General features: G+C 42.9%; 1 protein-coding gene across 1 annotated transcript in view; it reads right to left on the bottom strand.

The window, feature by feature from the left end:
- Positions 1–15,380, bottom strand: part of DNAAF9 (dynein axonemal assembly factor 9) — a 169,588-nt gene that overhangs the window by 72,143 nt on the left and 82,065 nt on the right. Inside the window, exons 11-16 of the mRNA XM_068986771.1 lie at positions 15,033–15,114; positions 14,030–14,066; positions 8,277–8,364; positions 5,468–5,544; positions 3,061–3,105; positions 2,646–2,691 (exon numbers count right to left, since the gene is read on the bottom strand). Coding sequence (XP_068842872.1) covers positions 2,646–2,691; positions 3,061–3,105; positions 5,468–5,544; positions 8,277–8,364; positions 14,030–14,066; positions 15,033–15,114 — 375 coding nt within the window. The remainder of the gene's footprint in view (positions 1–2,645; positions 2,692–3,060; positions 3,106–5,467; positions 5,545–8,276; positions 8,365–14,029; positions 14,067–15,032; positions 15,115–15,380) is intronic.

Below are 15,380 nucleotides of genomic sequence, written 5' to 3'. Positions count from 1 at the left end.
CTTTGGTTTGGGCTCAAGTTCTGAACAAATCTGGAAAGTAAGATACAGGTTTTCACAGATATTTTTGGCTACATGTCAAAACATACAAACACTCCTTTCAGGACCAAAAAATCAAAAGAAAGCTGTTCAAGCTTTTATAGCCAAGACAAATAAAAATAGAGAGTCTTACATAGGTCAGGGAAAAAAAAAAACTGGAGCAACTCAGAGAAAGCTCCTGAATGGCTGGTGAGAAGGTTCTAATTTAGTTAAAAACTGGTGAAAATAAAATAATTCTGAGGACAATCTAGCAGAGGAAATGCAGAAAATGGTATAAGCCAGAGCTGAAGTCTGAGATGGGCTGGAGTCTGAGATGACTGTGAAAATCTGGTGAGGGATACGAAATAAGTTACATGATAAGCCCTCCCAGGTTCCTGCCTCTCCTGGCCTGACATTGCTGAATGACCAGGTACAGAGCTCCTGAAACTAGAGCTCATTTTCATATCTTGATGTCCTTGTGTGGGACCCTGCTCTAGCCTTAGGACAGAGACAAAAGACCTTGGCCTACAGAAGGGACTGACAGATTCTGAAAAAAGAAAGAAAAAAAAAGGTGGCAGAAGAGTTGAAAGGAAAAAAAAAAACAACCCATGAAGTCCTTATTCATCCATGTTGTCATGATAAATGCATAAAACTGACAGGTAGGTTTTATATTTTTATTAACTTTCTTATTAGGCATAACAACTAGAAGTGAAGTGAAGTCGCTCAGTCGTGTCTGACTCTTTGTGACCCCATTGACTATAGCCTACCAGGCTCCTCTGTCCATAGAATTTTCAAGCCAAGAGTACTGGAGTGGGTTGCCATTTTCTTCTCCAGAGGATCTTCCCGACTCAGGGATTGAACCTGGGTCTCTCGCATTGCAGGCAGACGTTTTACTGTCTGAGCCAAGGTTTATTTAAATTTGTTCCAAAGAATTTTGAGTATCTGAAGACAAAGAACCATCCTGGGCTACATGGTTCCTCTTACGTGACAATAATCAATTCGGTTCCCAAGTCAATTAGAAAGACAAATCTTGTAGCTCCTAATCCCCACTTTCTTATTTGGCCTCTGGTGTTCAGAAAGGGGAAAGAGGACATTAAAAAGAATATAGGTAGATTTTTTTAGGCACTTGCTATGTACTTCCCTATGTGGCAAGGGGACAGAAAAAATATGAAACATGGTTCCTATCCTCAGGAAACCTATAATGTAAAAGTTGAAGAGATAAGAGCATTCCTACACATAAGTCAACATGTGACACACTATAGAATTACCCCCTAATTTATATAGTATAACCTTCGAGTACTCTAAGAATACAGTACTTGTAGGGAGAAATCAGTAGGGCAGGCTTAAACGAAGAGGCAGAACTTCATCTCTGCCTGGAAGGGAGGACAGAATTTGGACAGAAAGCACCAACATCCTATTTTTTCTTTCCTATTTCATTAGCTGCTGCTGAATGCGTACTTAACACAGTACTGGACTCCTAATCACCTACTCCAGTGCAAAACACCTTCCAGAGCACTGCATAAGAGTCTAAGAAGACAAGTAAGGAAATCTAAAGTCTAGCAAGGAGACAAAGTAATATCTACCTAAGCATCAGAAAGTACTCATTTTCCAGTCTTGATGTTACAAAAAAGTCTCAATTAGTTCTAAAAGGACAACAACACAAAATGCTGACACAGACAGGGAGCAGGTACATTATAAAAACAGAAACTACTCACAACCTTAAAAAATTACTCATATTGTACTACTCTCTGTAGATAACACTACTGCTTGTCCACTGATGATGGCAATGGGCATGCATTTTCTCCAAGTCATCTACCCCTGTGCACCCAGTTCCCCATGATCAAAATCTCACTGAAATGAAGTTCAGGCAGGACCCACAGAATGGACATAAGATATAACTTGTACCCACATACACTGCAACCAGAGTCTTGGCTGGATATCAGCCATCCTCTTATGGACTGCTTGCCAATTTTCTTTGTATCAGGATGCACTGGGGCAGGATGCACAGAGGATTCAGATGTGGTTGGGAGCAGCTAGTCTAGAAACTCTGGCTGCTGAAGACTACCCCAAGGACCAATATTTCTGTATCTCTAAACCCATTCCCCTGGCCCATCAGTAGAGAGGTCAGAAAGCTCTGCTCTATCCCATTTCACCTGTATTTTTTTTTAATGTAGTTTTTTTTAAAATTTCCACAAGCTCCTCTTAAATAAGGGCATCAACACAGGCCTTGGAACTTAGAGAAGCCAGTGAAAACCTGGTCTGTGTTGAGGTAGGCTTGTCCTCAGCTCCCATTTCCACGTGAGGTCAGAGAAATTTCAGCCACTTGAAAGCAGCATTCTGAACCTTAGGAAGAGATATTAACCACCTCCTGGTGCCCCCACCCCCTCCCCTCCAGCTAAGATTATTCCGAGAGGTGCCTAGACACAGACATGTGGATGCGGTGAGCCTGGTACAGCTGCCTGGCACCCTCAGAAAGCACAGGTTCACCACTGCTGCAGCTGGAAGAATACTGAAGACAATTAGCTTTCTCCAGGGGGCTACCTAAGACCCTCACCTACTCCTACCTCACCCCTTGTAGATGTCCTTTATAGGCCATTCCTTGCCACTTGACCTTTAACAGCTCTGCTTACCGTTTTCACAAAGTATAAGCTATCTTCACTGTCCAGAGGCACAATTCTAGAAAAGGAAATTGATGAGAAAGACATGTATTAGATTTACAATGTTCTCTATTTTTCAACTTGCAAGCAATTCACACACTTAGATCTCTTTTGAGCTTTTTCAAAACACTGGGTTGCATGTATGCAAAATTCCACTCAGACAGAATCAGATCCACCCCCGACCCTACTCTAGTCTTTCCGTGGGAAGCAGTCAGGATAGAGCGGTCTCAGCTGAGCACACCCAGCTTTGAGCCCAGCCCTGGAGTAGTCCCACTGCCAGGTGTGCAAGGGTGAAAAGATCATCCACGATAGCAGTTACATGGTAGCCTCTCTTATTTTGCTCTTAAAACTTGCCCCAAATGAGGACACACCATAAACACATACTTACCTTCCCTGATTATTCACAGCATGTATATGAAAAGCCATCTTGGAGCTGTAGACCCCAAAAAAATAAAACAAAAATCAGTCTGCTTTTGCGACCACTGTGTGGCAAGCTCTCTAAACACCTGCCACTGCAATGCACCTGTGCTGGGCCCTCATAGCCCCAGTGAGATATGTCATGTCCCTACGTACCCTAGGGTTTCATGCCATCAACAAATGTGGGTTTAGTGTCTGACTCCAGTCATGGCCCTGCCTCTGTGCAGATTCTCAGGACTATCTTGACTCTTGGACAGAGCAGGAGAGAACTACGTGACTACTGCCCACAACAGACTGAGAGAACCTCTACGTGCCCCAGGCCTCTGGCCCATGGCCCTGACATAGTCTCCTGATCCTCTTCCTCTCTTCAACACCTGTGCAGTCAAGCTGCCATCCCTGCTTAGAGCCAGACTGCTACCCACAATCAACTGCTGCTGTATAATCAAGTCAGGACTTCAGAATTGAGGAATAACCAGATAACCCTTTTGGCATCAACTCTTTTTGTAAAAGAAGTTTCTAAATTGAATTGTTTACTTTTTCGCTATAACAAATGCTGGTCAGTCATATGCTAACTGCCCTTGTTCCTCTTGGGAGAATTTGCTAATCTGACGCAGTTTGAGAGAAACGACCATGTGGAGAGAGAAGTGGTGTTCTAGAGTGGAGAACTGGCTTGCGAAGCTTCTTCCTATTGCCTGGGTGTTCTCCTCTTGTTCTTTTCTCTAGCCAGGGTGGGACACTGCCCCCCCAACCCCAGCCCCATGTAGGAGACCATGGGATTGAGGTGGCTTGCCCTAGGAAGGCAGAGTGTTCTAGGCAAGGTCCCAAGGACAGGAGGAATGGATGACTCTGCCAGCCATGCCAATGGTAACAGAAGAGATCTCACTGAGACAGCAGCTATCATTCACTTTTCCAATCACACTACAGGGCAGGAGTATGACGAAACATGCACAGAGAGCTTCCTATCTTGCCCAAGTCACCCAGCTGGAAAGCAAAGGAGCTTCCTTAAACTCAAGTCTGTCAGGAACAGATAGTACAGGTCAGCACACAGCCTTAAGAAACCAAACTTCCTCTAGCCTTCTCTTATGGCCAGAGATATGAGCCACAAAACCCAGAAAAAAGGACAGGAAATCTTTAGCAAGCCTAAAGCTTTGTGTCAAAGAGTTCCGGCTCATTCCCCCTCACTCCTGGAGCTGTAGCAAAAGAATTCTTGTTAGTTTATTAACTGACTTAGTTTTCTAAATGTTCCTTCTCACTACCTAGGGCTGTAGATATAAGAAAATGTGGGGCATGGAGCCGAGGTATCACAGGGCACATCCCAGAAGTGTTATTTATTAAAAATATTTATTTGCTTGGCTGTACTTAGCTGCAGCACATGGAATCTTCCATCTTTGTTGCAGCAAGTGGAATCAAGTTTCTTGACCAGGCATAGAACCTGGGCCCCTTGCATTAAGTCCCTCCAGAAGTATTTTATTTTTATCTATTAGCTATTTTATTTTTGGCTGTTCTGGATCTTCGTTGCTTCATGGGATTTTTTTCTAGCTGTGGTGTGCAGGCTTCTCATTGCAGGCGCTTCTCTTGTGGTGAACAGGCTCTAGGGCACCTGGGCTTCAGTAATTGTGGCTCTTGGGCTTTAGAAGCAAAAGCTCAGTAGTTGTGGCCCACAGGCTTAATTGCTCCAAGGTATGTGGGATCATCCCAGGCCAAGAATCACACCTATGTCTCCTGTACTAGCAGGCAGATTAATTTACCTCTGAGCCACCATGAAGCCACCTTTCCCCTCCACCCCTCAGAAATATTCTTAAAGAAACTTTCTAATATTGGTGTCTTTTGTCTTCTTTGCAAAAAAGTACATCAAATGGTCCTAATATGGGACAGAAGGTTGAGTGGACTGGGTTCCTGAAGGTTTAGCTATGGACAAAGACTACACAGAGATCCAGGAAGCCAAATTCCTAGATCATCTAGACGCTGAGACATGGCCAGGCTCAGGCGTTTCTACCATCTGAGACGCAGATAAGGCCTAGGACAACTCTCTTCTAAGCAGTGACCATTTTCATGAGCCCAAGGCCCCTCATCATCACCACTAAACCTCACCATTCATGTCCCCAGCTTCATCTTTTTAACCTTGGAATCCACATCTGTCTGTTCTAGCACTGATATGTCTCCCATTCCAGCCTAATCAGCATGTCTGACTCTGAAACAGTTCCTCCATCCTTGGCTTCTCAAATAAAGCCCCGATCATTAAAGACTCTCCTTCATATACTAATGATTTACCAGAACATTCCTCAAAGGGGAGAAAGAATATCAAATACATGGGAGAAAGTTTTAAAAACACAAACATTAAATAAAAGTTTTTACTGATAATATAGGCCACTGCTTACCACAGAGCTGCCTTAAACTGCATCAACTCAACGGAATTTAACCCAGATCCCAGGGTCTGCTCAGCTACCTCCTTGGCCTGTAAAACCAATAATAAAACAGAGACAATTAGCTTTCACAGCAGGAAAGAGTATATTCAGCTATGAGGAAAGGACCCTTTTCACATTTGGCCAGGAGAACACTGCCCATCCTCTTTGCCTGACTACTCTGTATGTATCAATAAATTAAAGTGAAAACATCTTTTTACGGGGAACAGGTACCTGGTTGGTTCAGGCTGGGTTCACATGTTGTTCAGTTGCTAAGTAGTGTCTGACTCTTTGTTGACCCCAGGATTACAGCATGCCAGGCTCCCCTGTCCTTCACTATTTCCTAAAGATTGCTCAAATTCATGTCCATTTAGTTGGTGATGTTATCTAATCATCTCATCCTCTGCCATTTCCTTCTCTTGTGCCTTCAATCTTTCCCAGCATCAAGGTCTTTTCCAGTAAGTGGGTTCTTTACATCAGGTAGCCAAAGTACTGGAGATTCAGCATCAGTTCTTCCAATGAATATTCAGCATTCATTTCCTTTAGGATTGACTGGTTTGATCTCCTTGCTCTCCAAGGGACTCGAAAGAGTCTTCTCCAGCACCGCAATTCGAAAACATCAATACTGTGGTGCTCAGCCTTCTTTATGGTCCAACTCTCACATCCGTACAGGACTACTGGAAAAACCACAGGTTAGGTCTGCCATAGTTTTCCTCCCAAGTAGCAAGCATCTTTTAATTTCATGGCTGTAGTCACCATCTGCAGTGATTCTGGAGCCCAAGAAAATAAAATCTGTCACTGCTTCCAATTTTTCCCCTTCTATTTAGCATACAGTGATGAGACTGGATGCTGTGATCTCAGTTTTTTTAATCTTGAGCTTTAAGCCAGCTTTTTCACTCTCTTCTTTCACCCTCATCCAGAGGCTCTTTAGTTCCTCTTTACTTTCTGCGATTAGAGTGGCATCATCTGCATATCTGAGGCTATTGGATCTTTCTCCCAGAAATCTTGATTCCAGCTTGTGATTTACCCAGCCCAGCATTTTGCATGATGTACTATGCTTGGATGTAAAATAAGCAGGATGACACTACACAGCCTTGTCATAATCGTTTCCCAATTTTGAGGCAGTCAGTTGTTCATGTCTGGTTCTAACTGTTGCTTTTTGACATGCATACAGGTTTCTCAGGAGACAGGTAAGGTGGTCTGGTATTCCTATCTCTTTAAGAATTTCCAGTCTGCTCTGATCCACACAGTCAAAGGCTTTAGCATGGTCAATGAAGCAGAAGTAGACATTTTACTGGAATTCACTTGCTTTCTCTACGATCCAATGAATGTTGGCAGTTTGATTGCTGGTTCCTCTGCCTCTTTGAAACTCAGCTTGTACATCTGGAAGTTCTTGGTTCATATACTGCTGAAGACTGGCTTGAGGATTCTGAGCATAATCTTACTAGCGTGAGAAATGAACTCAACAGCATGGAAGTTTGAACATTCTTTGGCATTGCCCTTCTTCGGGACTGTAATGAAAACTGACCTTTTCCAGTCACGTGGCCACTGCTGAGTTTTCCAAATTTGCTGGCATATTGAGTGCAGCACTTTCACAGCATCATCTTTTAGGATTTGAAATACCTCAGCTGGAATTCTATCACCTACACTAGCTTTGTTTATAGTAAAGCTTCCTATGGCCCCTTTGACTTCACACTCCAGGATGTCTGGCGATAGGTAAGTGACCATACCACCATAGTTGTCTGGGTCATTAAGATTTTTTTTTATAGTTCTTCTGTATATTCTTGCCACCTCTTCGTAATCTCTTCTGCTTCTGTAAGTTCCTTACTATTCACATGGAAACACTTCATTCAGGCAGGTTGGCACTGGAACCTGATCTGGTGAACTGTAATCAGCTGGGATGGTGCCATTATGAGGCCTGGTAAAATGCTTTCTCCTCCCCTCTCCCTGGCCACTCCCCTCAGTATTTCTTGCCTAGATGTTAAGAACATGCAAATAAATAAAGTTATAAAAATCAGTTAAAAAACAAAGGTGCAGAATTGATATCAAAGAATAACCTGTTGTTTTGCATAAGCTTTCAGTCTAAGGGCTGAGAAATCCCAAGTACTGGGAGGATTCAAGTTCAGTGAGGAGGGAAGATGGCAAGGAACTGGTGAATAGGCTACAGTCTCTTTGACATCTACAACACTACCTTTCCAGTGTCAAATGATTTGCTTCAGGAGAGGTCCTATTGGCAATGGGAGGAATCAAGCCAACTCATCTCATCTGTTACTGGGTCAGATATAGAATCCAACTCAGCATGGCAAGTTAACCACAAACAGCAAAAAAGAAAATGGTCAGAGAAAAAGAACAAACATGCCTATAAAGGAGAGGCAAGTTAGCTTTTCTAGTGTTTAGTTAATTTTTTAAAACAAAGAATTATAGGAAATCAAACTATGTATCTCAAAACAAACTGATCTAACTTTATTAAAAGTCATAGCAGAATAATCTATATTTATTTAATTTTTTAACTTCTGAAATCAATTTCAACTACTAAATAAACAATATACTATAGATTGATTTTTTTTAACACAATCAGGTATCTACAAAGAACTGCTAATCAGCTGTCATTCATAAGACAACAGCAGGTCCCAGGCATCACAAGCTTAGTACTCTTAACACATCTCTTTATCTGGTGCCCAAGCTCACACACAAAATTAAGTATTAAAAGGTGTCCAAAGGTAAAACAAATGGATAAGAAGTTTCACATTAAAATAAGGAAAGAGAAATGTGGTATTGAAATTACCTTTATGAGACTGGAAGTTTTAGCATAACATGCAATGGCAGCCAAAACAGCCTCAATAACAGTAGCATATACCTGTGACAAGAGCCTACTTTAAAACAAAAAAATAAGGGTTACCTATAGCATCACAAGATTTCATCAAAAGCTGCATGCACAAAAATGACATTCTCTAAGAAACTGGTTTTGAAACAGAGAAAAGTATAAAAACAGAATTTGTTGATTTCTAGACCTTTTAAAAACTGTGTGCCCCATTCCAACTTTTACTTTGCTCTTGTTAAACCATGATAAGAATCAGCTTTTTTTAAAAAATTATTTTTAATTGAAGGATAACTGGTTTACAACACTGTGTTGGTTTCTGCCATATATCAACATGAATGAACCATAGGTATACCTATGTTGGGGAGAAGGCAATGGCACCCCACTCCAGTACTCTTAACTGAAAATCCCATAGATGGAGGAGCCTGGTGTGCTGCAGTCCATTGGGTTGCTAAGAGTCGGACATGACTGAGCGACTTCACTTTCACTTTTCACTTTCATGCTTTGGAGAAGGAAATGGCAACCCACTCCAGTGTTCTTGCCTGGAGAATCCCAGGGATGGGGAAGCCTGGTGGGCTGCAGTCTATGGGGTCACACAGAGTCGGACACGACTGAAGCGACTTAGCAGCAGCAACAGCATACCTATGTCCTGCAGAGGGAATGGCAACCCACTCCAGTATTCTTGCTTGGAGAATCCCATTGACAGAGGAGTCTGGCAGGCTACAGTCCATGGAGTCTCAAGAGTCGGACACGACTTAGCAACTAAACCATCACCACCATACCTATGTCCCCTTTCTCTTGAACCTCCCTACCACCTCCCACCCCATCCCACCCCTCTAGGTTGTTACAGAGCCCCGGTATGAATTCCCTGAATCATACAGCAAATTCCCATCGGCTATCTATTTTACATATGGTAGTGTATATGTTTCTACGTTATTGTCTCCATTCCTCCCACCCTCTACTTCCCTACTGCCCACCTCCCATCCCACCCCATGTCCACAAGTCTGTTCTGTATGTCTATGTCTCCCGTGCTGCCCTGAAAACAGGTTCATCACTATCATCTTTCTAAATTTCATATGAGTTAATACACGATGTTTGTTTTTCTCTTTCTGATTTACTTCACTCTGAGAATCAGCTTGTCTTAATTCTGCTCAAAAGACCAATCCTCCCTGTTTGTGATTCAACAGAAAGTGAAAGTGATGTCGCTCAGTCGTGTCTGACTCTTTGCGACCCCATAGACTGTAGCCTACCAGGCTCCTCTGTCCATGGGATTTTCCAGGCAATAGTACTGGAGTAGATTGCCATTTCCTTCTCCAGGGGATCTTCCCAACCCAGGGCTCAAACCCAGGTCTCCTGCATTGTAGACAAGACGCTTTACCATCTCAGCCACCAGGGAAGTATTTCAACAGAAGAAAATGTCAACTACAAATTGCCAAGGGCATAGGCCATCTGTCTCTGAACCCTGTGCTGCTGCAGCTGTTACCACTGACATGCCCTGAAGGCAGTCCAGGGTAGAGGTGAGGCACTCTGCTCCAAGGAAATTGGTGGAACAGGTCTTTAGATAATTTGGTATTTTCAGGAACTGATCCCAATCCTTGCATCTCCTCACATCTAGAAAAGTACTAAATCCCTTCATGGTGACATCAGCTCCTGGTGACTAGCAGAAAATCTTTTGTAAAGTTAGCTTGACTGCATTGAACTCATCCTTCACAAAAATTATATACATTGACCTTCCCCCACTGGCAATTTGGAGCAGTCTCTCAGAAGTATCTGAGCTGCTGTCTCCTGGGCTGCAGTCCTCATTTTGCCTCAATAAAACTTAACTCACAATTCTCATGTTGTGCATCTTTTTTCAGTTGACAAAAACTGTATGAGTACTCTGACCCTCAAAGAGGACCTGAAAGGTGTCAAGACACAGAATTTCTGCTTCTCCAGGAACCAACCACACCACAACTTCAAGTAGTCTCCTCCCCTGCTAAGGGCTGGTTGCTACTGGAACCTCAGGGTAGGAGCCCTCAGGGGACAGAAGAGATTATACCACTGTGAAGACAGCCTCCATTTAAATGCAAATTAACAGGTTGGTAGTTTCCCTAGTGGCTTAGAGGGTAAAGCTTCACCCGTAATGCAGGTAGACCTGGGTTTGATCCCTGGGTCAGGAAGATCCTCTGGGGAAGGAAATGGCAAACCACTCCAGTACCTTTGCCCGGAAAATCCCATGGACGGAGGAGCCAGTAGGCTACAGTCCATGGGGTCGCAAAGAGTCGGACACGACTGAGCGACTTCACTTAACAGGTTGGTGGCATCTCTGACTCAATGGACATGTTTTGGCAAACTCCAGGAGACGGTGATGGACAGGGAAGCCTGGCATGCTGCCATCCACTGGGTCGAAAAGAACTGGACATGACTTAGTAACTGAACAACAACAGCTGTAAACCACTTTCTAAATATCAGATTTAGAGAACAGAGAATGCTTCTGAGGGTGTTAGGTAAAGAGTCCAAAATGGTGATTAAAAAGTGGCACTAAAAGGCAGATAAAGAAATTAAAAAGCCCACGAAAAACAGAATTTAAAAAGCCCGTGAAAAATAGAACAAAGGGAAAATCTATACCAAGGGACTTTGGTGGGAAAAACATGCCCAACACGCCCCCTTCCTGGATACAAGCCCTGACTGACATGAGCCAAAACAAATCAGACTCCAAGCACTGCTTAGGGGCAGGGAACAAGGACATAAAAAGAAAAACCTAAAATGGGGCAGGACCCACTCCTTTGGGGTAGGTCTGCTCTCACATCTTGGGGAGTGTATTTTTCATGTCGCCTGTTTAATAAATCCTGCCTATGTGAGCTTTATAGTCTGTCATTTTAATTCTCTTACTGTGACAAGACAAGGACCAAGGAAAGAAGCACACCTGACAAGGGGAAGGACCCCCTGGCCCTGCCTAATCTTGCTCTTCTTATCTGACTTTGCACTTCCCAAAGCCATTAGAAGAAGGGTGTTTTCTTTGCCAGATGGGGAATGTCATGAAGATCTCTAGAAAATCCCAACCTGGTTCCCTATTGGGTAGAGTTTTTCAATCTGCATTTTGGGCCAGCTAATTCTTTGTTGGTGAATACAGTCAAGTCCACAGTGTCGCAAAGAGTTGAACACAACTTACCAACGAAACAATAATTCTTTGCTGGGAGGTCTGCCCTGTGTATTATAGGATATTCAGAAACATTCCTGGCCTTTCAGTAGTACCCCCAGTTGTGACAACCAAAAATGTTTCCAGACACTGCCAAATATCCCTGGGGGTGGGGGCTGGGAAGGGACTAGTGGGAGTGGTGCAGTAAAACTGCCCTTGGTTGAGAACCACTGCCTTAGGAGGAGACCCAGGGTCTTATTAGGATAATCACAGAGAGAAGGGGGCTTCCCTGGTGGCTCAGTACTGTCTGCAATTCAGGAGACCCAAGTTTGATCCCCGGGTCAGGAAGATCTGGAGAAGAAAACAGCAACCCACTCTAGTATTCTTGCCTGGGAAATCCACGGACAGAGGAGCCTGGCAGGCTACAGTCCATGGGGTCCCAAGAGTCAGATACAACTTAGTGACTAAACCACCACCACCACCTGCAGAGAAAAGAGGCTCATTCACAAGGCCTCAAAATGTAAGGGAGGTATCTGGCAAGTAACTGTCTTATCTAAGAATATGCCTATGTTTAAGCCTGAGAATCCTGTAACAGGTAAAGGAAGGCAAAAGGAGGGAGTTTGATAGCAGGAAGGATCAGAGAAATGATCTGGTCATTCTCATCTTATGGACAAAACAAGTGGGGCCTATAGCAGTGGAATAAGTTGTCCAAAGCCATAGAAAATGACACAGTTGAACTCAGGTCTGCTCTTAGCCTTGTGCTTTTCCACTGTGCCACACCACATTGCCAACTTCCTTCTTGGCTTCCACACCATACCTCTTCATTGCAGATAAGAGACTGAGGTTGGATAGAAGAAAATGAGAAACAACACATAACAAAATGACAGCTCTAAGGTTCAACATATCCTGAAGATTGTTGACTAGGCTACAGCAGAGGGGTATGTCCTGGTAAGGAAGGTGTCCAGCAGGGACACTGTCCAAGAACTTGGTCACTTTCGGATATGACAAGAAGCCTCCACATCTCAACTCTAAGGACAAAGATTTATAGAGACCAAAAATATATAGATACCCTTCCTCTCTTCCTCACCCAGCTGAATTCAAATATCGCTCAGTACCATTAGTCAGGCTAACACCCTGCCTGGCTTTCTCCTATATAGACTTTCAGGAAAGAGTTCAATACAAAGCTTCCTGACTTCTGACTCATAAAAAGGCCTGGACAGGAGTCCAGAGACCCATAATTAGGGAAGGGCCTGCTCTATGCCTGGATAGTGCTGCTACCGCCTTCACTAGGACCCCATTAGGCCCCAGTACCACTAGCCCTGTGACTTAACAAATCACCTGATGTGGGCCCAAGCACCATTTAACATCCGTCTCTGAAGTACAGTACCAATGGATTTGGTTTAGGCAAAATGTCTAAGGGTCCAGAATGAGGATCCAGGGCAATGGTTAAGCACAGCTGGCACGGAAGTACAAGCAGGTACAAAGCAAGATAATGCATATCCATCAACATATAAGAATGTGGTTGACTTGCTGCTAAAATAAAGAAAACCCACACAAAAATCTATACATACTGCAACTGCAGCTACACAAAACCTGTGTGTATAATTTAAAAACAACAAAAAGATATACATTAAGATACTAATAGGCAGTGTCAAAGAGGAAGAATTACAGCTAATCTTATTTTTTTCCCTTTATTTTCAAATTTTCTAGTGTGACTATATTACTTTATATGTTTTGGACAGAGCCATATGGGTCCTACTCTAGAAAGTCTGATTTAGTGATTTGAGAACTACTATAGATTGGGAAACATATCTTTTTAAAAAGATCCTTAAATGATTCTCTGTGGTCTGTCCCCTACCTTTGGGAAGCACAGACCTAACTAGTTTATGCCAGGATATCTAATTAGGTAATAACAGAACTCTATTTAATGTTCATATTTCTGAATGAAAATCCCTTTATGGAATTCAGAGATTCCTGAATTATTATGGACTGATTATGTCCTTCCAAAATCCATATGGAAGCCCTAACCCTCAACGTTTGGAGGTAGGGCTGGGCTTCTAAAAGGTAAAGTTAAAGGCAGTCGTAAGGGTGGGGCCCTAATCCAATAGGATTCACGTGAGCCCATGAGCCGCAACTAATGAAGCCCATGCGCCTTACAGCCCAAGCCCTGCAACTAGAGAAGCCACAACAATGAGAAGCCCACACAATGCAAGAGTAACTTTCCCGCTCGCCACAACCAGAGAAAGCTCACTCTTTGTAGGGACAAAGACCCAGTGCAGCCAAAAAAAGAAATAAATACGGAAGCCTGATTTTTCATTAAAAAAATAGAAAAGAGTTATGGTATTTAAATGCATGGATGTGCAGGTAGGAAGTCTCTGAGTTCTGGAGAGAGGAACAGATGGCAAACCTGGCAGAGTCTCTAGCCTAGACTCCAAGATGAGAGACAGGGGCTGAGACATCTTGGGAGACTACACAGCTCTGCTCAGTCTTAAACCAAATGTCCTACCCAATGTCAATCTCAAAAGGAGGTAGATATGATGGTCTCAACTTCTGAGTAACTTAACTCTGAGAAAGAAAAAGTGTAATAGAAATGAAGACTTACATTTGTTCAGTTTTCTTGGGCAGTTTGTTGTCATCTCCTGTGAAAGAGGACCATTTATTATGAATGTGAGATTACAGGAAATGCAAACACTTTACAAGGAGACTAGACATCTCCTTCCTATTTTGAAGGAGATGTCAAGGACTGTATTTTTTTCTTTTAGGTTAAATACTGTACAAGTACAAATAATAGTGAAACCTAGCTTCTGTGAATATCCTCCTAGACCTTTATCCTGGACAATGATCTTGACAACACACTCAGCATCACCACTAAATACCAAAGAAGACGTGTGGAATCTTCAGCTTCAGAAAGTTTCTGCCTCTATATTTAATTTTTTTAAAAAGAAGGTGTAAGTAAACAGGCTCAGTTCTACCTCATTTTTTCATCTCCTTAATTCAACTCAAGTCTTGTTATGTTCAGAATTTCCCAGCTTACATAAAAATAAAAACTCTCAGGAGAAAACCTGGTTTCTGATGTACTCTCCTCTGTGGACCAGTGCTGGGATCCTCATTTATTCTTCTCCATGTCTCTTTGGATGTCTGTAGCTTCTGGTTAGCCCAGCAAGGAGGACAGCTTCAGTCAGCCTAGACTTTCAAAAGCATTGACACTTGCTCCTGTCAATGTTCCCAGCTTATGGGTACCCTTCTACTGTGGCTCTTCCTCACTGTTCTCATAAGAATAACAGGCACCTGGCTGAGTCATCCAAGCTCCCACTGCAGCCCATATCTCCCCCCACTATCTGCAACTGCAGCTGACTCATCTTTGCCTTCCCTCTGATACCAATTACATGGTCTTACATATGATTAGAACTAATATATACTGAGGTGATAATTATTCCTCCTGAAATACACTCTGTGTGAAACGTGTTAGTCAAAACTATCCACTTGGAACCAGAGAGGGAATTAGAGGCTATAAAATGTGTTTCTGAGGAAAGTAGTAAATCCTGAGTCCATCTCTAGTTCATGGGAGAATAGGCAAGCTGGTGAGACAACTTACATGGACTTACCCAAGTAAGGAACATGAGTAGCTCCAAAAAAGTATGTTCTTGAACAAGCCAAGGGTCCCTTTGGTGAAACACACTGTACTACCTGGATGTCAGAAAAAAAAGTGAAAAAGGAGGAGGGACTTTAAAAAGTGTATAATTAATGGAAATCCATTTTATTTTACCAATAGCTGATTTATTAATTTTTAAAGGCATCCGACGCAATGGACCTGAGTATGAGTAGGCGCCGGAGTTGGTGATTGACAGGGAAGCCTGGTGTGCTGCAGTCCATGGGGTCACAAAGAGTCGGACATGACTGAGTGACTGAACTGAACTGAAAGGCATAGGGGAAAAGGTCACCTTTAACAGTTG

This window comes from Capricornis sumatraensis, chromosome 15, assembly GCF_032405125.1.
Source record: "Capricornis sumatraensis isolate serow.1 chromosome 15, serow.2, whole genome shotgun sequence".
In the NCBI taxonomy this organism is placed as follows: domain Eukaryota; kingdom Metazoa; phylum Chordata; class Mammalia; order Artiodactyla; family Bovidae; genus Capricornis; species Capricornis sumatraensis.
The sequence above is the reverse complement of the archived record's forward strand: the minus strand, read 5'-3'. Positions and strand labels throughout refer to the sequence as shown.